Source organism: Nicotiana attenuata, unplaced genomic scaffold (assembly GCF_001879085.1).
Source record: "Nicotiana attenuata strain UT unplaced genomic scaffold, NIATTr2, whole genome shotgun sequence".
NCBI lineage: Eukaryota > Viridiplantae > Streptophyta > Magnoliopsida > Solanales > Solanaceae > Nicotiana > Nicotiana attenuata.
In genome coordinates this window covers 408,174-426,544 of record NW_017670707.1, presented here as the reverse complement: position 1 = coordinate 426,544, position 18,371 = coordinate 408,174, and the positions used below count along the sequence as shown (strand labels likewise).

Sequence of the window (18,371 nt, the reverse complement as noted above, 5' to 3'; positions counted from 1 at the left end):
ATCTCTCCCTGGGTTGTCACGCTTGCCAGATTGAACCCGGCGAAGAGTTTTGTGGCCGGAATGATACTTCCAGTGAGCTTGGCTTGCTCCAACACTCTCCATTGGATAATATTGGCCGAACTTCCTGGATCCACTAGAACACATTTAATTTTAGAATCTAAGACATTTAGAGAGATTACCAGGGCGTCGTTATGCGGTAGTAGCAGTCCATCCATGTCTTTCTCTGTAAAAGTAACATCGTCTTCACCAACTTCCCGAAGTCTTTTGCTGTGGGTCACTGATACCTTCGTCTTTTCCGCCGCCGAAAATGTGACCCTGTTAATATCGTTCCCCCCGAAAATCATGTTGATCCTCGGGCGTTGGGGATCTTCTCCTGCTTTTGAAGGCTCTGCATTATCACGATTGCGACCGTAGTTCTTTTTAGCCCGGTCGCTTAAAAATTCTCTAAGATGGCCATTTTTCAGTAATGTCGCCACCTTTGCGCGCAGTTGCCGGTAGTCCCCAGTCCGACGGTCATTTGTCCCGTGGTATTCACACCACAAATTAGGATCCTTGTGGTTAGGATCAGATCTCATTGGCTTTGGGAACTGTGCTTCTTTAATATTTCGCATAGCCGATACCAGCTCCACTACGCTGATGTTGAAGTCGTATTCAGAAAGACTGGGGTAGGAAGAATCTGCGTTTCCTTGTTCTGGAACGACATGTTGTTTCGTCCACCCATTCATCCGGATTGGCTGGCAGCAACATCCTTTCTTTCTATAACCTGGTTAAGAACTCCCGTAGCAACTCGGACTCCCCTTGTGCAATCCTGAATATATCGACTTTTAGGTCCTGTGCTTTTCTGGCCCCAGCATGTGCCTTGATGAAAGAATCCGCGAGCATCTCAAAGGAGTCTATGGAATGCTCGGGCAAAAGCAAATACCACGTTAGGGCTCTCTTCGTAAGAGTCTCCCCGAATTTCTTCAGCAAAACATACTCAATATCGTGGGGAGCTAAATCGTTTCCCTTCACCGCCGTTGTATAGGTGGTGATATGCTCTTGAGGATCTGAAGTCCCATTATACTTCGGCACGTCGGGCATTCTAAACCGCTTCGGGATTAGTTCTGGTGTCGCGCTTAGTTTGTACGGCAATTGTGTGTACTTCTTTGAGTCCGGCCCTTTCAGCACTAGTGGTGCGCCCGGAATTTGATCCATTTGGGCACTTACTTCCCTCATATATCGCATGAGTTCGATTTTAAAGGGATCGCTCTCGTTGTTGTGATCGGATCCGTTACCCCCGGGCCCATCGAAGCCGACCTCGCCCCTCGGGGTGTTATTTCGACCCTCTACGTCGTTTGGTTTGCGGGAGCACCGGGAAGAACTGGGCCTCGCCCATTCGCGTTGTTGGAAGCGCCCAACAACGCCTACTTTAGTTTCGTCATGACCGTATCCTATCGTGTGAGATGGCCTATAATGGCCTCCTGTTGCTCTTGCAAGACCCTGACTGCTTCAAAGACGTGCTCTTCTTCAACATTATCGGGAGTTACCTCCCGAACATGTCGAGGATATCGGCCGCCGGTGGACTAGCGTGGCCTCGTTCCCCTCGTAGTAGGTATCACTAATTGAATCCTCGTGCTGAGGTTGATTTCCTTGGGTCTCAACATTGTGTGTGTTGTTAACACCATTATCTGTCATTTTTAATGATTTTTACTAAGAACAAAGAATCACATAAGTTAGTAACAGATGCATGGATCAATTCAATTACACGACTGTCTACCCCCCACGGTGGGCGCCAAACTGTTTACCCATAAAATGGTACAGTTAAATTTATACGTGGTTCATAGACAAGTGAATTAATTTGATCCAAAAATAATAGATAAATTAGACAGAAAGATAAAACTTAGCCTTAAAATTGAAATAGACAACAGATATCTTGGTTCTGGGCGTAGAGCTACCGGGAGCGATACAGACAATACAAATAAGTAAGAAAGTAAAATGCTATTGAGCTTTGATAGATGTAGTATATGCTTGTCAGAAAATTCGTGTTCTTTACAATGATAGTAGAGCTCACTATTTATAGCTGCACCTAGGGAAAAAGGTCGTTGGATTAAGCTCCTCTTTAATGACAATTATGAGGGCCATTGAAAGATGTGTAACGGTGGCAGTGAATGCCATAACGGATCATGCACTAAATGGTGAAGAATATTCTTCATTGAATGCTACCGGACGACGACATTAATTTTATCATTATGAATATTATCATTGCATTCGGGTTTAGCTATCTTCTGCCTTCGGTTTCACGTGTCGCTTTCTTATGCGATCATTAAATATGAACATATTTTACCCATATAAAAAATATTAAATATTATTTTTTTTAAATGTCTATAAATCTATTATTTAAAAAAAAAAATAGGGTCCGCAAATTTGGGCTTTAAGGCACAAGCCTTATCTGTGACTGTGATCACCTTAGAGCCTCCCTGATTATGCATATTTAGCTCTCGCGTGTTTTTCATGCAAATGATTTTTTAAAATGAGAAAAATGTCCATTCACTTTGATACATGTTTTAATGTTAAATATTAGGGAGGAATAAAATGTTTAAAATGCCTCATAATAATTCATAACTAGGTCACTAGATAATTTTCAGCTACTATTACAGGCGGAAGGAGTATCCACGTGTTGATCAAAGGGATCGTTCGCAAATGTCAAATTTGGTTTAGTTCCATGGGACACTGTTCAGCTAAAACTGATATCCTATAGTGGGAAGAATCAGAACCATGGCCACGTTGTTTCGCAAGGTATGGGAATCGGTATCGACTCGTTCGAGTTCCAACTCGAATTCGAGTGCCAACTCGTCCGATCGCTTCCAGCAGATGATGTATATACAGACGGCGTCAACTGGTGAATTTGATCGGATACCGTTGGATATATTTATTCAAATTCTGAAGATTTTAGGGCCAAAAGAGTCCGCGAAGCTGAGCTCTGTGTGTAAAACGTGGAAATTCATTGTCTCCGATAATCGGCTGTGGATTTATTTTCTTCAAAATCAGCATGAGCCTTGGGATTCTATTTTTTTCGCAGAAACTCACTTGCGATTGGGTCCTCTTCGGTAATATCGTTAAATTGTTTTCACTGTTATTTAGCGAGTTTCAATTGTTATTTTGAATTGAAATAGATACTCAATTTATAACTCAACTTGCGCTTGAAGTACATTGAAAAGAACACATTATTATCGAAAGGGATAGATGAAAAAGAAAAGGTATCTAAATTGTAGTAGGTGTGTATGATGAACTATGAAGGAAATAACAGCTGAAGAAAGGACTTTACACGATTATGGAATCTGTTTATGTACTTATTTATGCCTCTGTGTGTCCAGTGGCGAAGCCACATGGTCACGAGAGTGGTCAACTCGTCGAAAAAATTGCACTGTGCATATAAGTAAAATATTACGTTTTAGAGGTATATAATACATATTGAGCACTCTTTGTCGGGAATTTTTTCCACTTCTTTTAAATTTGAATACCCTTGGGAAAATTCCTAGCTTCGTCACTGTGTGTGTCCCCTGCTACTCATTACCAACATTGAATTTGGAAATATTGTGTCTTTATGAGAATTTTGCCTCTGTCTTGTGTTTATGCTAAACCTGAACTGAGCGAACTACATCCTGATGGCAACATTGTCCTTCCTCTCAGAATGTTGCTATGTCTTGTCTTTGTACTAAATCTGGACAAGAGCCACCAAGATTTGGTGACAAGATATTTGTAGAGGCTTATACTAATGCCCAATTCAGCATGATGTTAGATAAAAGGATGACTAAAAGCTACTATCATTTTATTTAGCTAAATGCTTATACGTGTAGCATAGTAAGAGAAATTACTTTCTCTATCCTGCTTTATGCAAATCATGTGGTTGGGCTTGGAGAGATTTTAATGCAACTTGCATATGTGTTAGTAGTGTTGGGCTAAAATTGCCCAAAGATACTCTTAACATGGTGTGATACTGTACGCTTTGGGCCAAGCCCACAAGGTTTTTCCCAAAAGACCACACACCATTAAGAGTATCCAACTCCTTATAAGTAGCTTATTTTTCATTTCTACTTTCCATGTGGTACTTTGTTAACACACTCCCAACAAGTAGAATAGTATCTTAACTGTTGAAAACTTAATTTGATAGTTTAACATTGACATCAAAGTTTGAATTTGAGTAGTCGTAGGATTTTGAATCTTGAAACTGGTGAAGTTGAATAAAATTAATTATATCAGTTGAATGGTTAAAAATTTTGAGACATACGAAAGCAGAGAGAGTTTCATGTAACTTGGGATGGAAGGCGTATTTTTCATAAAAGGTACATCATTGTACATTTGCTCCATAAAGTACTATATGTAATAATGATAATTAATAAATTGTGTGGTTTCACCTTTGATTAATGAATATTTTGTAACGCACTCAACTAGCAGTTAGCTTCCAGTTAACTTAATGTCATCAAAACTGCATGAAATTTTCGCATTGATAATTTGAAAAACAATACCATCTTGAGCTCAATCTTTAACCTTATCAGGAGTTGTGGCCCTATGTTCTGACTGCACTTTTAAATTTCTAGGTTGCAGCTTGATGTAGCGAACATTCTTATATCTGCAGTTATTTTGCTTCTATTCTATTCATCTCTTTAGTCTGTCAATTGTCACATTTTGGTGACATCCCTGTGTTCCCACCAGTCTTAAGAAGCTTTAAAACTAGCAAACAAAGGAATCACTAATATCATGTAAACTGACTTTCATCTAGAAGGGAACAACACCACAACAACAACTCAGCCTCAATTCGTAACAAGTTGGAGTCGACTATTTGAATCCACACTATCCATGTTGCTCCATTTAAGCCCATCTCAGTCCGATATTATAAAAGTAGAAAGTAAACACACACAATATGTTGTAACTCATCAGTGATAAAGTAGTCAGTGGGAGTCCTCTTCGTAGCTGGGCTTGATGAGGTGTATATGATTGCAGGACATTTCCAAATTCAGTACCTGACTTGTCATTCATGAGTATTTATGGTCAACGTGCTCAAGTACCTGGTGCTATCGTTATTGATGGTATGTACCTTTCAATGGTTATATTTCTGCCTTTTAGTTAGCACAATGCTCTAGTTGTTCTGTTTTGCTGATTCAATCTGCACATTTTAGATAAATTCTAATATCACTGTGTACTACGTGAATACTACATAGAGAAGTGATTTCTTCAAGCTTATTCATCTTTTCTTATTTTTCTCATCAAAAAGGGGGGTCAGGCTATTGCAAATTTGGTTGGAGTAAGTATAGCGCTCCATCAGGAAGATCAGCGACATTCTTGGTGGGCTTTCATTCGAGTTAACAGTTAGTTGTTAATTTGTGAAAATCATTTGCACATTTGAGACCTGTTGTTTTTCGAACTATTTGTTATCTTCCATGTGCTCCACAGTGTCTTACCATATCTCTTCCTGAAAACTTGTCTCATCTACAGGAATTTGGTAACATTGAATCTCCAATGTATTCTAGATTGAGGCACTTCTTTTCAACAATATACACCAGGTTTGTATTCTGTTCATTTTCCGCTGTAATTTTACAGTGCTCCCAGCTGACAACACATTTAGAAGGCTTCGATGATTTTTGAAGGGGTTTGACCACCTAAACCAACATCCATAATTGAGTACTCTAAAAAGGTTTCTGGTTCTCGAACATAAATTTGCTTCTCTTAAAATGCTTTTTAACACCATAATATCTGGACTCTCTACAGGTTATTCTAGACATTATTAATTGATTGTAATATGGATGTTTGGTTGCCAAAGAAGAATCCTGGTCAGCTCAAAATTTAATCTGTACAATGTAAAATGGACATACTCTCTGTATCATTATGTTGCCTTTTGGCACATATCCTGTTGTTCATCATATTAATCATGGCAAGCTTTCCTCTATCTATATTATAAACTACTGGTTTTACCCACTAAGGAGCAAAAGGTAGAAAAGGCTGGATTTATGATGACTTCCAGAGTTTCACTAAAATAACTCTCATCTATTTCAGAATGTTACATATAGCCTTCCTACGAGCAAAAATTAGAAAATATATGAACTTGTCACTGAGACACACTGTCAATGGAAGCACTTAAAAGTAGAAACCTTTCTCCCCTTGACCAATTCCTAAACTTCTGTCTTTTGCATTCTGGACTGTATGCAGGATGCAGGTGAAAACTTCAACACAGCCAATCATTGTCTCCATACCAATTTGCCACTATGAAGGTCAGTTTCTATTTCAGTGTTCTTGAAAACTCCATCAAATTTCTATTCATGCCAACAACTCAATTTGTTTAGAGAATGAATATCATTTTACAATATATGTATATATGTCCATTACTTGGGGCATCAGCTCAGGCAACTCTATTCTCAACATTCTTTTATTTGAGCTAGAGGGTAAGGTGCTAGATAGGTTTGAATTCTATATTTAGTCAATTGAATCTTTAACTGTGAAAAGTGAAACTTAGAGCACAGTAAGATTTTTTCAGTTGCTCTTGGTGCGCTAGCCGGGGCGTGGTTGGGCAGTCAAGGCTCATCACTATGTTTGATCTCTTATTTTTTTCCTAACTTGTCTGTACCTGTCATTTTCAGATACTGAATGTGATAAAGCAGCTAGAAGGCAGTTAAAAGAAGCTATCCATTCTGCATTATTTGACATGAATGTTCCTGCCGTTTGTGCTGTCAACCAGGTAGTACTTATTCATATCCTCTAACTTCTTTTGAATTGTCAGAGGTGGTTGAAGTTTTATATATTAAAAAAAAGGCTCTCAGAACAACTTAATTTAATTTGACTGAGGAAATAAGATAGAAGAAAGCATCTCTGTCATTGTTGGGCGACATTTATCAACAAGACATATATAAAGCAGAATCTGTTCCTTCCTGAAGCAAGTGTAAAATGCCACACTATCTGTTTATGGTCTTCTTTCACAATTACCATGTGCCTTTTCCTTAGACAGACATTCGCCCTACTTTCCGTGTGGCATGTCCTAGTCTCGAAAGAAAAGAGAGAAGTAATCAGTGTAGCCTTTATCTTCAAAAGAGAATTGCCACTTCCAAGAAAGCTTTTTGAATTTTACTAATGGTTTTGTCTGTGCACAGAAGACAATTATGGTTTTATCTACACTCGGAAGAGAGTTAAGTTAAAGGGAAGAGGGAATAAAAGAAGAACTGGACAAGGTTATTGGATTTTTCTTTCGTGGCTTAGCATTGGGCTATTTAGTACTACTACCACCAATTTAATACATACCAGTATAGCCACATCCTAATATAATTGACTACTTTTGCTAATTGCAGTAGTTTCCCATCCCTGAAACTTTTTTAATTATATAAAATGACAGTACTATTTCTTTTATTTTCTCCTTTATGTGACTTTGTTCTGTCAACACCCCCCTCTTCTCGCTTTTCACTTATCATATCTGATACATATTCGACCAACTAATGAGTGAGTGATGCTTTGTATTGTTAATTGCTAAGATTATAAATGGTCAATTAACATGGGGAACAGGGTGCAAAATAGCTGTAGAGATATCCAAATATAACCAATTGCCCATGATGAAAATACCTTATGAAGGAGATGAATGGACTTATTATTGATCAAACAACTCACAGGTTGCGAATTGCACTTTAGAAGGATGAGCGCGACAAAAGAAAAAAATTACTGCTAAGATGGTCATTAAATATTACATTTACCTTATTGTTCTATGGTTATTAGATTTTGAAAGTGGTGAAACATAGACATAACTTACTTTTTGACTGGAAACTGTGTTTTAAGATGATGGACACCTTGGGACGATGGAACTACATTTTAATGTCTATTGGTGCTTGGTGAAGTGTTGTATTTGTTCCGTTGGATATGATTACATTATTTTTTTTGTCTGTCTTATGTTTCATTCTAAGTAGAAAGATTTGCTCAAATGAATTGATTTTCTTATGTTGAGCCCCAATTGCTGTTAACATACTTTGGGATTTTGTCTAGACTATCTTGTTCCATCTTAAAGCTCAATGTTGTAATTTCAGCAAGTATACCAGGATCCTTACACATTACATATTTATCTAAATACGTTAATGCTTCTCTAGTGTGTCTAGCGATTGCTTTTCTTGATATAAAAAGTGTTCCTGCCAATCAGACTCTGATTTTTGACTAATATTTGAATACAGATATAAGTTTATCTCTCTGGCTTGTCCTGCATACTATAAATTTAAGCTGTTAGATAAATAATCTAAAAGCTCGATATTGCTACTGTCATATTTGAATTTGAACATCAGATCTCAATCTGTTATTCTGATGCGTCAGCCTGAAATATATCAAGGGAAAATGTCACGAACTGCTTGGAAAACGTCTGCATATTTCTCTCTAAGATTGTATTACACGTTGCAAAGGTTCTTCCTAATTTCTGGTGTTAATTTGTTATCAATTTCTTAATGGTGTCATAATGTCTTTTTTTCAAATATTGTAGGCAGTTTTAGCTTTATTTGCTGCGAGGAAAGTTTCAGGAATAGTAGTCAACATTGGGTTTCACCAAACATCTATTGTTCCAAGTAAGACTTTTCCTCATGTACCACACCTATTTGATTCAGTCCGTTGACTTTATTATAAACTTGTCGTGGTAGAACTCTAAATTTTGTTAAAATTCTTTGAACTGTGACAATATTTTTGTTTTCAAAGTCGTTATAGGATATTTCAGGAAGAAAATTTGTATTCTCCACTTCTTTATTTTTTCTGATGATTTAAATAATATTCTTCGTGATTGACTTACAGGTATGTTGTATCATGTATGCTTTTATGTCACTTATGGTTGCAGTTTGCTCACATTGTTTCAATAGTTTAAGTGTAGCCATTTTTTTTGTCTTTTGCAGTTCTTCATGGTAAAGTCATGCACCAGGTGGGTGTAGAAGTTGTGGGAATTGGAGCATTGAAGCTTACAGGATTCCTTAAGGAGCAGATGCAACAGAAGAACATTTATTTTGGGTCACTTTACACTGTGCGAGCACTAAAAGAGGTATTCAGCTTTCTGGTCGTTAAACAAATAGGGTGGGAAGGGAGGTTGTTTGACCTAGACATGCACAATTGTACTGTTTCTGCCTTGCAAGTCAACAGTTCCTGAATCAAATCAGATGTGTCTTGGTAGAATTTCTGGTACTGGAAATCATTTCGAATTGTATAAATTTTTGAACTGGTATGTCCTCTAAATGCCACATCTAGATACTAATCTTGTGAAGTGCTTGTTCTTTTAGTAATACATTTTCACCTGTTGATTGGTAGCTGGCAGCACTGCTACATATGGACGGACTAGCAGTTGATAACCTCAATAAACCATGTTAAATGCATAACTTAGTTGTGTGACTTTCTTCTTTACTGCATATGGTCGAATTACAATAATCAATGTAAGGTTTGTCAAGTCATCCAAGTTTAAGCTTTTCAAAACATCATGAACGTGATTACAATTTGAAGATTCAAGAGTTGCTGCTTCACTTTCACTTTTTCTTCACTGTATTTTGTTTATCCAAAAGTTGAATAAACAAGCTACTAGTGTACAAGTAACTTTGTTCCTTTTAGCTTAATAACACAAACCATTGTTAGATTCTGTTATTATTGACCTTTGATCAAACATAGACTTGACAAGACTAGCTGCATGAGAGTTAGATTTTTATTTTTTTTATTTCTTAATGATTTTTTTCAGGTATATTTTCTGAGATATGTTTGGTTGGTATTGCAGAACCTTTGTTATGTCGCACTCGATTATGAAGCTGAGATATCCAAAGATACCAAAGCTTCTTTCCAGATTGCGTCCGAAGGTTGGTTTACGCTTTCAGAAGAGCGCTTTAAAACAGGAGAGATTCTGTTCCAGCCTCGAATTGCAGGAATGTACGTCCATGCTGTCTTATTCTGGGAACTTTAGTAAGAAACTAAGAATTATTGAACAACTCCCCTTTACAATTACTTCCCTTAGGTGTAATGTTAAAGACGATAAGGTGGTCGTTAGGGCAGGCTGATAGCCTTCTAGTAAAAATAATGCAAGACTGCCACTCCTTATTGGAATCGCGTCCTTTAAAAGATTGGAGTTGATCTGCATGTGATAGTGCAGGTGAACTATGTAGTCAAGTGGCACCCTATTATATTCGGGTCTTTCTTTAAACTTATTTTCTTAAATGTGAACGTTCAACGGAGAGAGATATTTTTAGTCTTGGCGGGTGGAGGCAGGGTGTTAAATTGGGAAGAGTACTTATGCTAAATGATTCTGGATATGGTATTATCATTTTGAGGCTACACTGTACTGAGGTTAACTGATGATGTCAATTTCTTCACTCATATTGTTGAGAAAAAGTGGTGGTTTGTGGATGTAAATGGTGAAACACAATTCATCCCCCCCCCCCCCCCCCCCTCTCTCTCTCTCCCAGTTGCCCCCAAAAGAACAAGGATCTGTGGTATGGAAAATTAGTAGATCTTGTGGTCTTGTTTCAGGCGTGCTATGGGTTTGCAGAGTGCTGTGGCACTGTGCATGGAGCACTGCCAGGATGCTGAATTAATGGCTGACGATAGCTGGTACAAAACAGTAGTTTTGGCTGGGGGAAGTGCATGTTTGCCTGGATTAGCAGGTGAATTGCAACTTTTGCTCCTTTTTCCCTAGAAATGTATCTGATGGAATCATGTGTTTATCCTTTTTGTTATACCTAATTAAAAAAACAGCGAAGCTTTAACCGAAGAAGTAAAGAAGAAATCCAATCTTCAAGGAAACAACTGATGTTCCTTCTAAACTTTTATTGCAGAAAGATTAGAGAAGGATGTGTGTGGAATTCTTCCCCCACACATGAGCAATGGAATCAGAGTACTTCCTCCACCATATGGCGTAGATTCTGCATGGTTTGGGGCTAAACTGATCGGCAATGTAAGCTACCATAAAATCTTTCTGAACATAATTTGACACGGTAGTTTCACTCATGCTAATCAACAAACTTGACTTTGACACAATGTCTTGAATTGAAAAATTAGTTAATTTCTTAATTCAGGTGGAAATCTTATCCAAATGCATTTGTCATTAGAAAATTGCAATTTAAATGTGGAAGTCACTCTACCTGCTTGAGTCAAGATGTAAAATTCTTTCGCTTTTCTCTTGGTTAAGTTGTTTTTAAAAATATTAAAAAAAATTCCATACTTTTCATCTGGCTATGATCTCTTCTTTTAAGGGGAGTTGGTGTAGAAGAAAATGTGTACTTGTAGCCAGTACTTGATCATGAAATAAATTGTTCTTGCCGTCATCAAACTAACTTTTATTATGTACTTGATTATGATACAAATTACATGTTCTGTTTACTACAGTTGAGCACCTTCCCCACTTCCTGGTGTGTGATGAAAAAGCAATTTCGGAATAGGTCAAGACGCAAGTTTATATGGTGAATGTGAGCGGCACTACAGGTGGTATGCTAAAGATTAAGAACTTTGATGCGCCTCATGGTTGAAGATCAACTACTATATCGTCTCATTGTTAAATACAAATATAAGGCTATCTGTACATCATTTATACAGACTAAAGCAATGTCGTTCAGTTGTGCTAATGGAACTGCTAAGCAAATGATGTACAAAACTTAGATGGTTGAGGTAGCTCTAAATGGAGTGAGAATATCTGTAAGCCGGACATGAAGACTATAATAAAGGAGCACCTTTTTCAAAGATATGTATTGATACAATTGCTTGTCTTTGGTTAGACACTTGCAGAACTGGCTTGGATTTTCAGATGCTTCATTTCTTGGTGGAATTAATGATGTCGTGGACAAATTAATGAGGAAATCTTGTTGGTATCACTGAAGTTTTTTTAAAAAGTCGCTACGTTTATACAAGATTTCCCTTACAGTAAGGTTGTGATACTATTGAGCTGTTGCCCCCATCTACTGCACGGAGTAGATCCATGCAACTGCAACTATGTTCTCAACCCACGTGTCGCAATCATGTGGTCCTTTTAATATTTCTGCAGGTACTGCATTTACGTTCTGCTGCACAGCACACATACATCTTGCTTTATTCTGTTTAAAGGATGCCCTTCTCCTTCATCATGGTTCTGTGGCCGGTTAGCAGCTGTGGAAGAGTGTCGCATGTCATAATCAGCAGCTATCTTTTCCTTCAGCTACGTTTTCCTATATTGATGTAATAAGCGAGCTGGCAATATTTGTGACTGCACTGGATTTATTCTTTTTGTTCTGCTGAAATTAAACCTGATAGATTGTGTCTTTATAGGCCCTATAGTCTTATCCAGTAACACATTTTATTTCCTACAGAATGTTTTCCAAGTGTTGTGAATCTCACAATCTTAACAGAAGTCTAACCATCAAATGACTTCACCAGCTTTATTGATCTACTAATCCTCCTAATGCCTCGTAGATATCACGGGACCTGTTATTCGCGATATCACTGACCATGAACTCGTGAACCACCCCATCCACCTGAATATTGCTCAAGCCGCATCTAGCTACCAAATCTTCATCCTTGACCAACTTTCTAATCTCGTACCCTTCTCCATTATTAGCAAATAGAGATGCTGCTAGTTTATATCGATCAAGTGAAGGTTCCAAATTGATTAGCCGCTTGAATAAGTACCTCCCCCTCTCAACATCATTATGGATTCTACAAGCATTAAGCAATGCGCCCAATACAATCGAGTTAGGTTCTTCCGGCATCGATAAAATGAGTTGTTCTGCTTCTGCAAGCCTCCCAGCACGGCCAAGAAGATCCACCATGCATCCAAAATGCTCAATGGATGGTCTAATTCCGAACTGATGCACCATTTGGTCGAAGTAGCGACATCCCTGTCCGACTTGCCCTGCATGAGAACAGGCAGAGAGGATAGCCACAAAGATGACTCCATTTGGCTTAACTCCGGACTCAATCATCTCATCAAATAATTGAAAGCATTTCTTGGCTTGCCCATGTGTTGCAAAACCTGAAATGATCACTCCCCAAGTTACAACATCTCTCTGAGGCATATTCTTAAACAACTGATAACTAAACTCAATGCACCCACACTTGGCATACATGTCAACTAAAGCAGTACCAAGATTGACACTCATTACAATTTCTCTCTTGTTTATGATATATGTGTGTATCCATCTTCCCTGATCCAAAGCTCCCAACTCTCCACAGGCTGATAGAGTGCACACAAGTGAAGATTCATTCAGTGGAACTCTATAACTCATCATTTTCTGAAAGGTGACAAGTGCAACGTCGTGCATACCATTTTTAGTGTACCCTGATAACATTGCACTCCATGTTGCAGTATCCTTATTTTCCATTGTATCAAAGATTTCTTTAGCCTTTTCCACAAGGCCCTCATTCATATAACCGGTAATCATGGAGTTAAGGGGACAAATGTCATTATTATCCTTATAATATTCATCAAGAACTTGTCTTGCAGATTCCATACTTCCAGCATAGGAATACATAGAAATTAGAGAGCTACAAACGTGGGTATTTGGTCCTATGCCAGTCTTGATAATTTGTGCATGTACTTGTTTACCTTGAAGAATAGCTTTCAAATGAGAACATGCTTTGAGAACAAAAGTATAGGTATGGCTATCTGGTACAAGACCCTCTGATAATAATTGTTCATACAACAAAAGTGACCCCTTAGGTCGCTTGCTAAGAATCAGACCTCTGATCATAACATTATAAGCAAAGGTATCAGGTGATTGAATTGATGATTTAAAGAGTAAGAATGCATCATCAGTTTCAGACACTCCAACATAGGATTCTAATAGCCTTGCTGCATTTGGAGGGCGAAGAATCAATCCTGAAATAATCAGTTGGCTATGTAATTGTTTGACTTCCTTGTTTTGGCGACACATCTGGAGCAACAAAACACTGCTTGGGATTTTATTACCTCTTCCATTTTGCAATTCTAAAATATTTACGGGGCCGCTTAGGGAAGCAGCAGCCATTTATTGTAAACTCCGCTTTGTGTTTGATGCTCCTAGGATTGGCTTATATGTTCCAATCTTGTATCCTCAGCCATAGAAACCTTATCCAAACAAACAACATGATAGCATATGTGAATACATATCAACCATGTTTTGTCTACAACAAATAACAATTAATCCCCAAATTTGGAAAGAAAAAATAGGAATTCCAATACTTAAAAAGACCACGGTGCATTTATTTTAGTCTTAATTTTCTGTTTTCTTGCCTTGCACGTGTATTACTATGGTGATTTTCTGTGTTATTAACATATAAATGAAAGAAATAATTTAAAAAAATAGATAAATATGAAAATGGCAAGAAGTAGTGGAAGAGATGCAACTTCATTAATATGAGTATTTATTATAGAATGTTTTCCGTTTCTCTACATTAGTATAATAAAGTTTTGGTCTAAATTTGATGAAGGAAGAACTTATTTTTTTAAGGGTAATAATGTCACTTAATTTTATAGGGATATTTTAGTCTTTCAACTTCACACTTATAATATAGTATGATATGATGATGATGATTTGCGAACCAAAAGTAGAAGAATTTGAACTTGGCATTGTGAGCTTGTGATTTACTACCAAGTAAGGATGTTAGTAGGGATTCAGATGCTCTTTTATCCAAGTAAATGTCATCATGCTGGGCAAACTGCAGATATGTCCAACTTCTTACTTGCAATATTGTTAACGTTTTATCGTAATAACAAGTACTGCAACAGAGAGATTGTCTTCCCAACAGAGGCGGAATCAGAATTTGTAGTTTATGAATTCTGAACTTGTTACTGAGTCCATAGCTCGTTTTGTTACTGAATCCATAGCTCGTTTTGCTACTGAGTTTGCAATTAAACAATTATACATATTTAATGAATATTCTAATATAAATTGATGGTCTAAGTAAAAATTACTGGGTTCGTCCTAACCCGTCAACCATGCTCTCCTTTCGGCCCTGTCCCCCGGCCTGTCGGAATTTGAACAAGAAAAGGAAAAAAGAAAAAAAAGGGAGAGTTAAGAATGCCCATATGAAAATACAACAAAATGAAATAATCTTTAACAACACCCCTGGAGAGTCATTTTGAATACACAGTATCAGCAATTAACTGCTGTTGAGATGAACCTTTAAATGAATTTCTTTTTTATCGTTAATCAGTGGTACCATGGCACGTGGTAGAAGATCCAGAGTTCAAACAATATTTGACACAAAAAGAATACAGAAACTACACCAAAATCTTTAGGGATCTTCAGAGAAGCAACAATAACAAGCCCATAAGAGTTGTTGCAATCATCAGCATTGGCGATAGTCTACAGCTCATGTGACTATTATTAGCATTGGCAGATTCTGAAGGTGCTAATTCAGGGCATTCTAGCCCATTTTTGTCACCTTTGCACTCGCTGGCGAAAAGACCAGGTGGGTACTTCCCGTGGAGATTAATGTAACTGAACATGGTTGAGGCACAATCATTTGACAAATCATTCAAATAGTCTGAAAATGGACAGCCGAACTGCACAAGGGCAGCACAACATTGTTTGGCTGGGTATTGCGGTCCTCTGCATTGGCTAGTGATGACTGTGTAGTTCTGAAACTCGAAGCTAATAGGACAAGCTGCATAAAACATCAAAGCAAATCATTCTTCAGCAAGTCTTAAGAGGCGCCTTTCAAGCTCTTGAGATAAAAATTTTAAGCAAAGAGATTGTCAGAGAGTTACAAACATGCAAAATTCTGCATCTAACAACAGCCAATAACTAGACAAGTTATCAAGCAACCAGCGGCATCAACTTCTAGGTTAACAGAAGTTTAGCACTTCTCCCTTTAAGGTACAACAATGTTTCCACCACTGGAAAGCATGATCATATCGCTTTTAAGTCAGCAACGGGATAAGTGACACCCGCGACAACATATTACATACGAATTGTGGGAAGTCAGGAGAACTTGAGGCACTGAACCTTCATAATCTAGTTGCTCGCAAGAATCATGTTTCGTATCCAGAGGAATCAGGATAATCTACCATGTCACAGTTGTAGTTCATTCTTAAAAGTTAATATACTTTTTCCCATTTCCCCACTTATGACCTAAAAATATGCAGTAGCACCTTACACATTATATCACCTTATCAATGAGCTGTCTTTACTCATTTTAACCCCAAATAACAGGCAGTCCTAGATGATATTTCAACCACCTGGAAACACACCGAAGTTGCAATACTCAAAAATCTACTTCACTTTCCGACCATCTGGCAAATGGATGATTAAAGCGTACAAGAAGATCCACAGCCCACAAAACAGCGTATCATCGAACACAAACGTTAATCCTTAATGGTTAATCCGAATCTGAGTATCATAAACAGACTCCCTTGGCAAACTGAGAAGCACAAATTGGAAAAACATCTCTATCAAATGATGTGGTGCTATGCAAAACTCCATTGTGCGAGAATACATGAGAGATTGGAGCACATCCTACTACCTATTGACCTTTGAACAGAACATCTAAAAGGACTTTTAGCAGAACTATCACATGATATTTATTAACTAGAAATTAAAAGTCAGAAGTTTCTTAAATTGAAGATTCACAATCCTAAAAAGTTTGGCTTGGCCCTTATATTTGCAATAACCTGAACAACTCTAAAAGAAAAACAACAACAATTGCAAGTTTTTTATAAAATTTCTTTCCTATTATAGAAGGCATTCAAGAATGTTTAAAACAAAACTTTACTAAAAGAGTACAACCAAGACAAATCAGCACCAGAAAAGAGAAGGAAAAAAAACGGCATAACCAAGAAAATAAAGAACCTTGTCCGTTATCAACTGCAAAGGAATTCTTTCCCTCAAAACCAAAGGGAAAATGACAAACCCGAATCCCAAAAAAAAACAGAAACTAAGCTGAAATATGAGAATACCCAAAAGCTATTTCTGTAAATTTATTATCAACAATAATCATACTTGAAGAATAAAACTCAGTTAACAGATCTTTGGTCAAACTAATTGAGATGGTACAAAATTTAACCAATGAGGTGTGTAAATCTAAAATTTTAGCTCCTAATGATGATGATTATCAACTAAATCTTGGCGCAATTAAAAAAAAGAGCTTACGTTTCTTGGCCTGAAGTAGATTCCTCCCAGTTGAAGCTTCATTAACAAAAATCCCATTTGATAGAGAAGCTGAAGCTGAAAAACCAGCTAAAAAGGAAAAAGAAAAGAGTAGAATAATACAGTGCCTCCACTCCATGGTCGTAATATGAGCTTTTGATTCTGATCTAATAAAACCAATCAATATGCTAAAATTAAAAGGGAAAGATCAAAAAACCAGAAAGATACGATCTTTGAGAGAGAGAAAGAAAGAACAAATGTTATGTATGTTCTAGCCAGCTAATTGTGTACATTTCATAGTGGATACGTATATTATTTTTTAAAATAGAAACATAATTTGGGTTTAACAGCGAATTATTAAATATATATCATGAAATCAAAATGAAAAAAGAGGGAGTGGGTAGAGCATCTACAGCTAGCACCGTTCGACGCGGAAACTAAATGAACGCGTTATCTTTTTCTTTTTCTTTTTTATCACATTTTCCATTTTCATATTAAACTAAACTAAGATGAAACTATTTTGTCTTCTGAATATGCTATTTTATAAACAGAAAAGGGTCAGCTTTACCCTCAACTATTATATTTGGTCTAATAATGGCCCCCATCCACCTATTGGGCCAAATATACCCTTTTGTTAAGGTTTTTTGGCTTACACATGCCCTTTAAGTTAACAGCCCACTTCAACTTTTAAATCAAAATTATTTTAATGACGTGGCATAATATTATTGGTTGTTTTAAAACCCACCCCAAATATGTCCAACCCACCCACCCATTTGAGATGGACCCGACCCAGCATATAGATTACCTACTAAAACACTATAACCCATACGACAGAAGCTCCCCAAACGACTGACCCACAAAAACTACCCCAAATGTAAATCGTTTTGGTTTATAATTATTGTTGGCCTTCTATAGTTGGGTCCGTGAAAAGTCAATGTGGCTGAATAGCAAGATGATGCAGTAGCTGTCGATGTTGTTTTATTTGCTGTTGGTTGTAATTTTGTTGCTGGTCACGAACTACTGTTTCTTAGCTCAATGGCAAGAAGATGCAGCAGCTGTCGATGTTGTTTTAACTTGGCTGTTTATAATTTGTTGCCGGTGACATACTACTGTTTAAAAAGGAAAATGTTGTGATGGACGGTAAAACGAGGGCTCTCAAAGCAAATGCTGGTCATTGAAACCAAGCATGATTCTACTGTTTCAACCAAAACGGAAAAAGAAAAACAAACGAACTGCTTGTTCCTCGTCACCTTGATGCTAATAGAATTGTACTTAGCATTGAAAGTGTAATTTTAAAAAATAAATTAGTGGAATTCCATTTAC

The 18,371-nt window shown here is 37.4% G+C and overlaps 3 protein-coding genes across 3 annotated transcripts; 1 reads left to right on the top strand and 2 right to left on the bottom strand.

Annotated features, from left to right (window-relative positions):
• Nucleotides 1–2,526: 2,526 nt before the first annotated feature.
• On the top strand, nt 2,527–11,692 carry LOC109242510 (actin-related protein 8). Its single transcript, XM_019409359.1, has 12 exons — nt 2,527–3,086; nt 4,981–5,066; nt 5,252–5,322; nt 5,473–5,540; nt 6,184–6,245; nt 6,612–6,709; nt 8,477–8,558; nt 8,877–9,019; nt 9,737–9,885; nt 10,483–10,616; nt 10,788–10,906; nt 11,338–11,692. The coding sequence occupies exons 1-12, from the start codon at nt 2,755–2,757 to the stop codon at nt 11,413–11,415; spliced, it is 1,422 nt and encodes a 473-aa protein (XP_019264904.1). The 5' UTR covers nt 2,527–2,754; the 3' UTR covers nt 11,416–11,692.
• On the bottom strand, nt 11,663–14,107 carry LOC109242509 (pentatricopeptide repeat-containing protein At5g66520-like). The gene has a single exon (XM_019409358.1). The coding sequence runs from the start codon at nt 13,944–13,946 to the stop codon at nt 12,360–12,362; it is 1,587 nt and encodes a 528-aa protein (XP_019264903.1). The 5' UTR covers nt 13,947–14,107; the 3' UTR covers nt 11,663–12,359.
• Nucleotides 14,108–14,979: 872 nt separating this feature from the next.
• LOC109242508 (GPI-anchored protein LLG1) lies at nt 14,980–17,493 on the bottom strand. Its single transcript, XM_019409357.1, has 2 exons — nt 17,052–17,493; nt 14,980–15,567 (listed from the first exon to the last, which is right to left on the bottom strand). The coding sequence occupies exons 1-2, from the start codon at nt 17,185–17,187 to the stop codon at nt 15,206–15,208; spliced, it is 498 nt and encodes a 165-aa protein (XP_019264902.1). The 5' UTR covers nt 17,188–17,493; the 3' UTR covers nt 14,980–15,205.
• Between the last annotated feature and the right edge of the window lie 878 nt (nt 17,494–18,371).

Coding starts and splice junctions, on each gene's coding strand:
- LOC109242509 (XM_019409358.1), bottom strand. CDS start 13,946: ATGGCTGCTGCTTCCCTAAGCGGCCCCGTAAATATTTTAGAATTGCAA.
- LOC109242508 (XM_019409357.1), bottom strand. CDS start 17,187: ATGGAGTGGAGGCACTGTATTATTCTACTCTTTTCTTTTTCCTTTTTA. Junction 15,568..17,051: donor TCTACTTCAGGCCAAGAAAC/GTAAGCTCTTTT, acceptor TGTTTTATGCAG/CTTGTCCTATTAGCTTCGAG.
- LOC109242510 (XM_019409359.1), top strand. CDS start 2,755: ATGGCCACGTTGTTTCGCAAGGTATGGGAATCGGTATCGACTCGTTCG. Junction 5,541..6,183: donor TTTTCAACAATATACACCAG/GTTTGTATTCTG, acceptor GACTGTATGCAG/GATGCAGGTGAAAACTTCAA. Junction 9,020..9,736: donor CTGTGCGAGCACTAAAAGAG/GTATTCAGCTTT, acceptor TTGGTATTGCAG/AACCTTTGTTATGTCGCACT.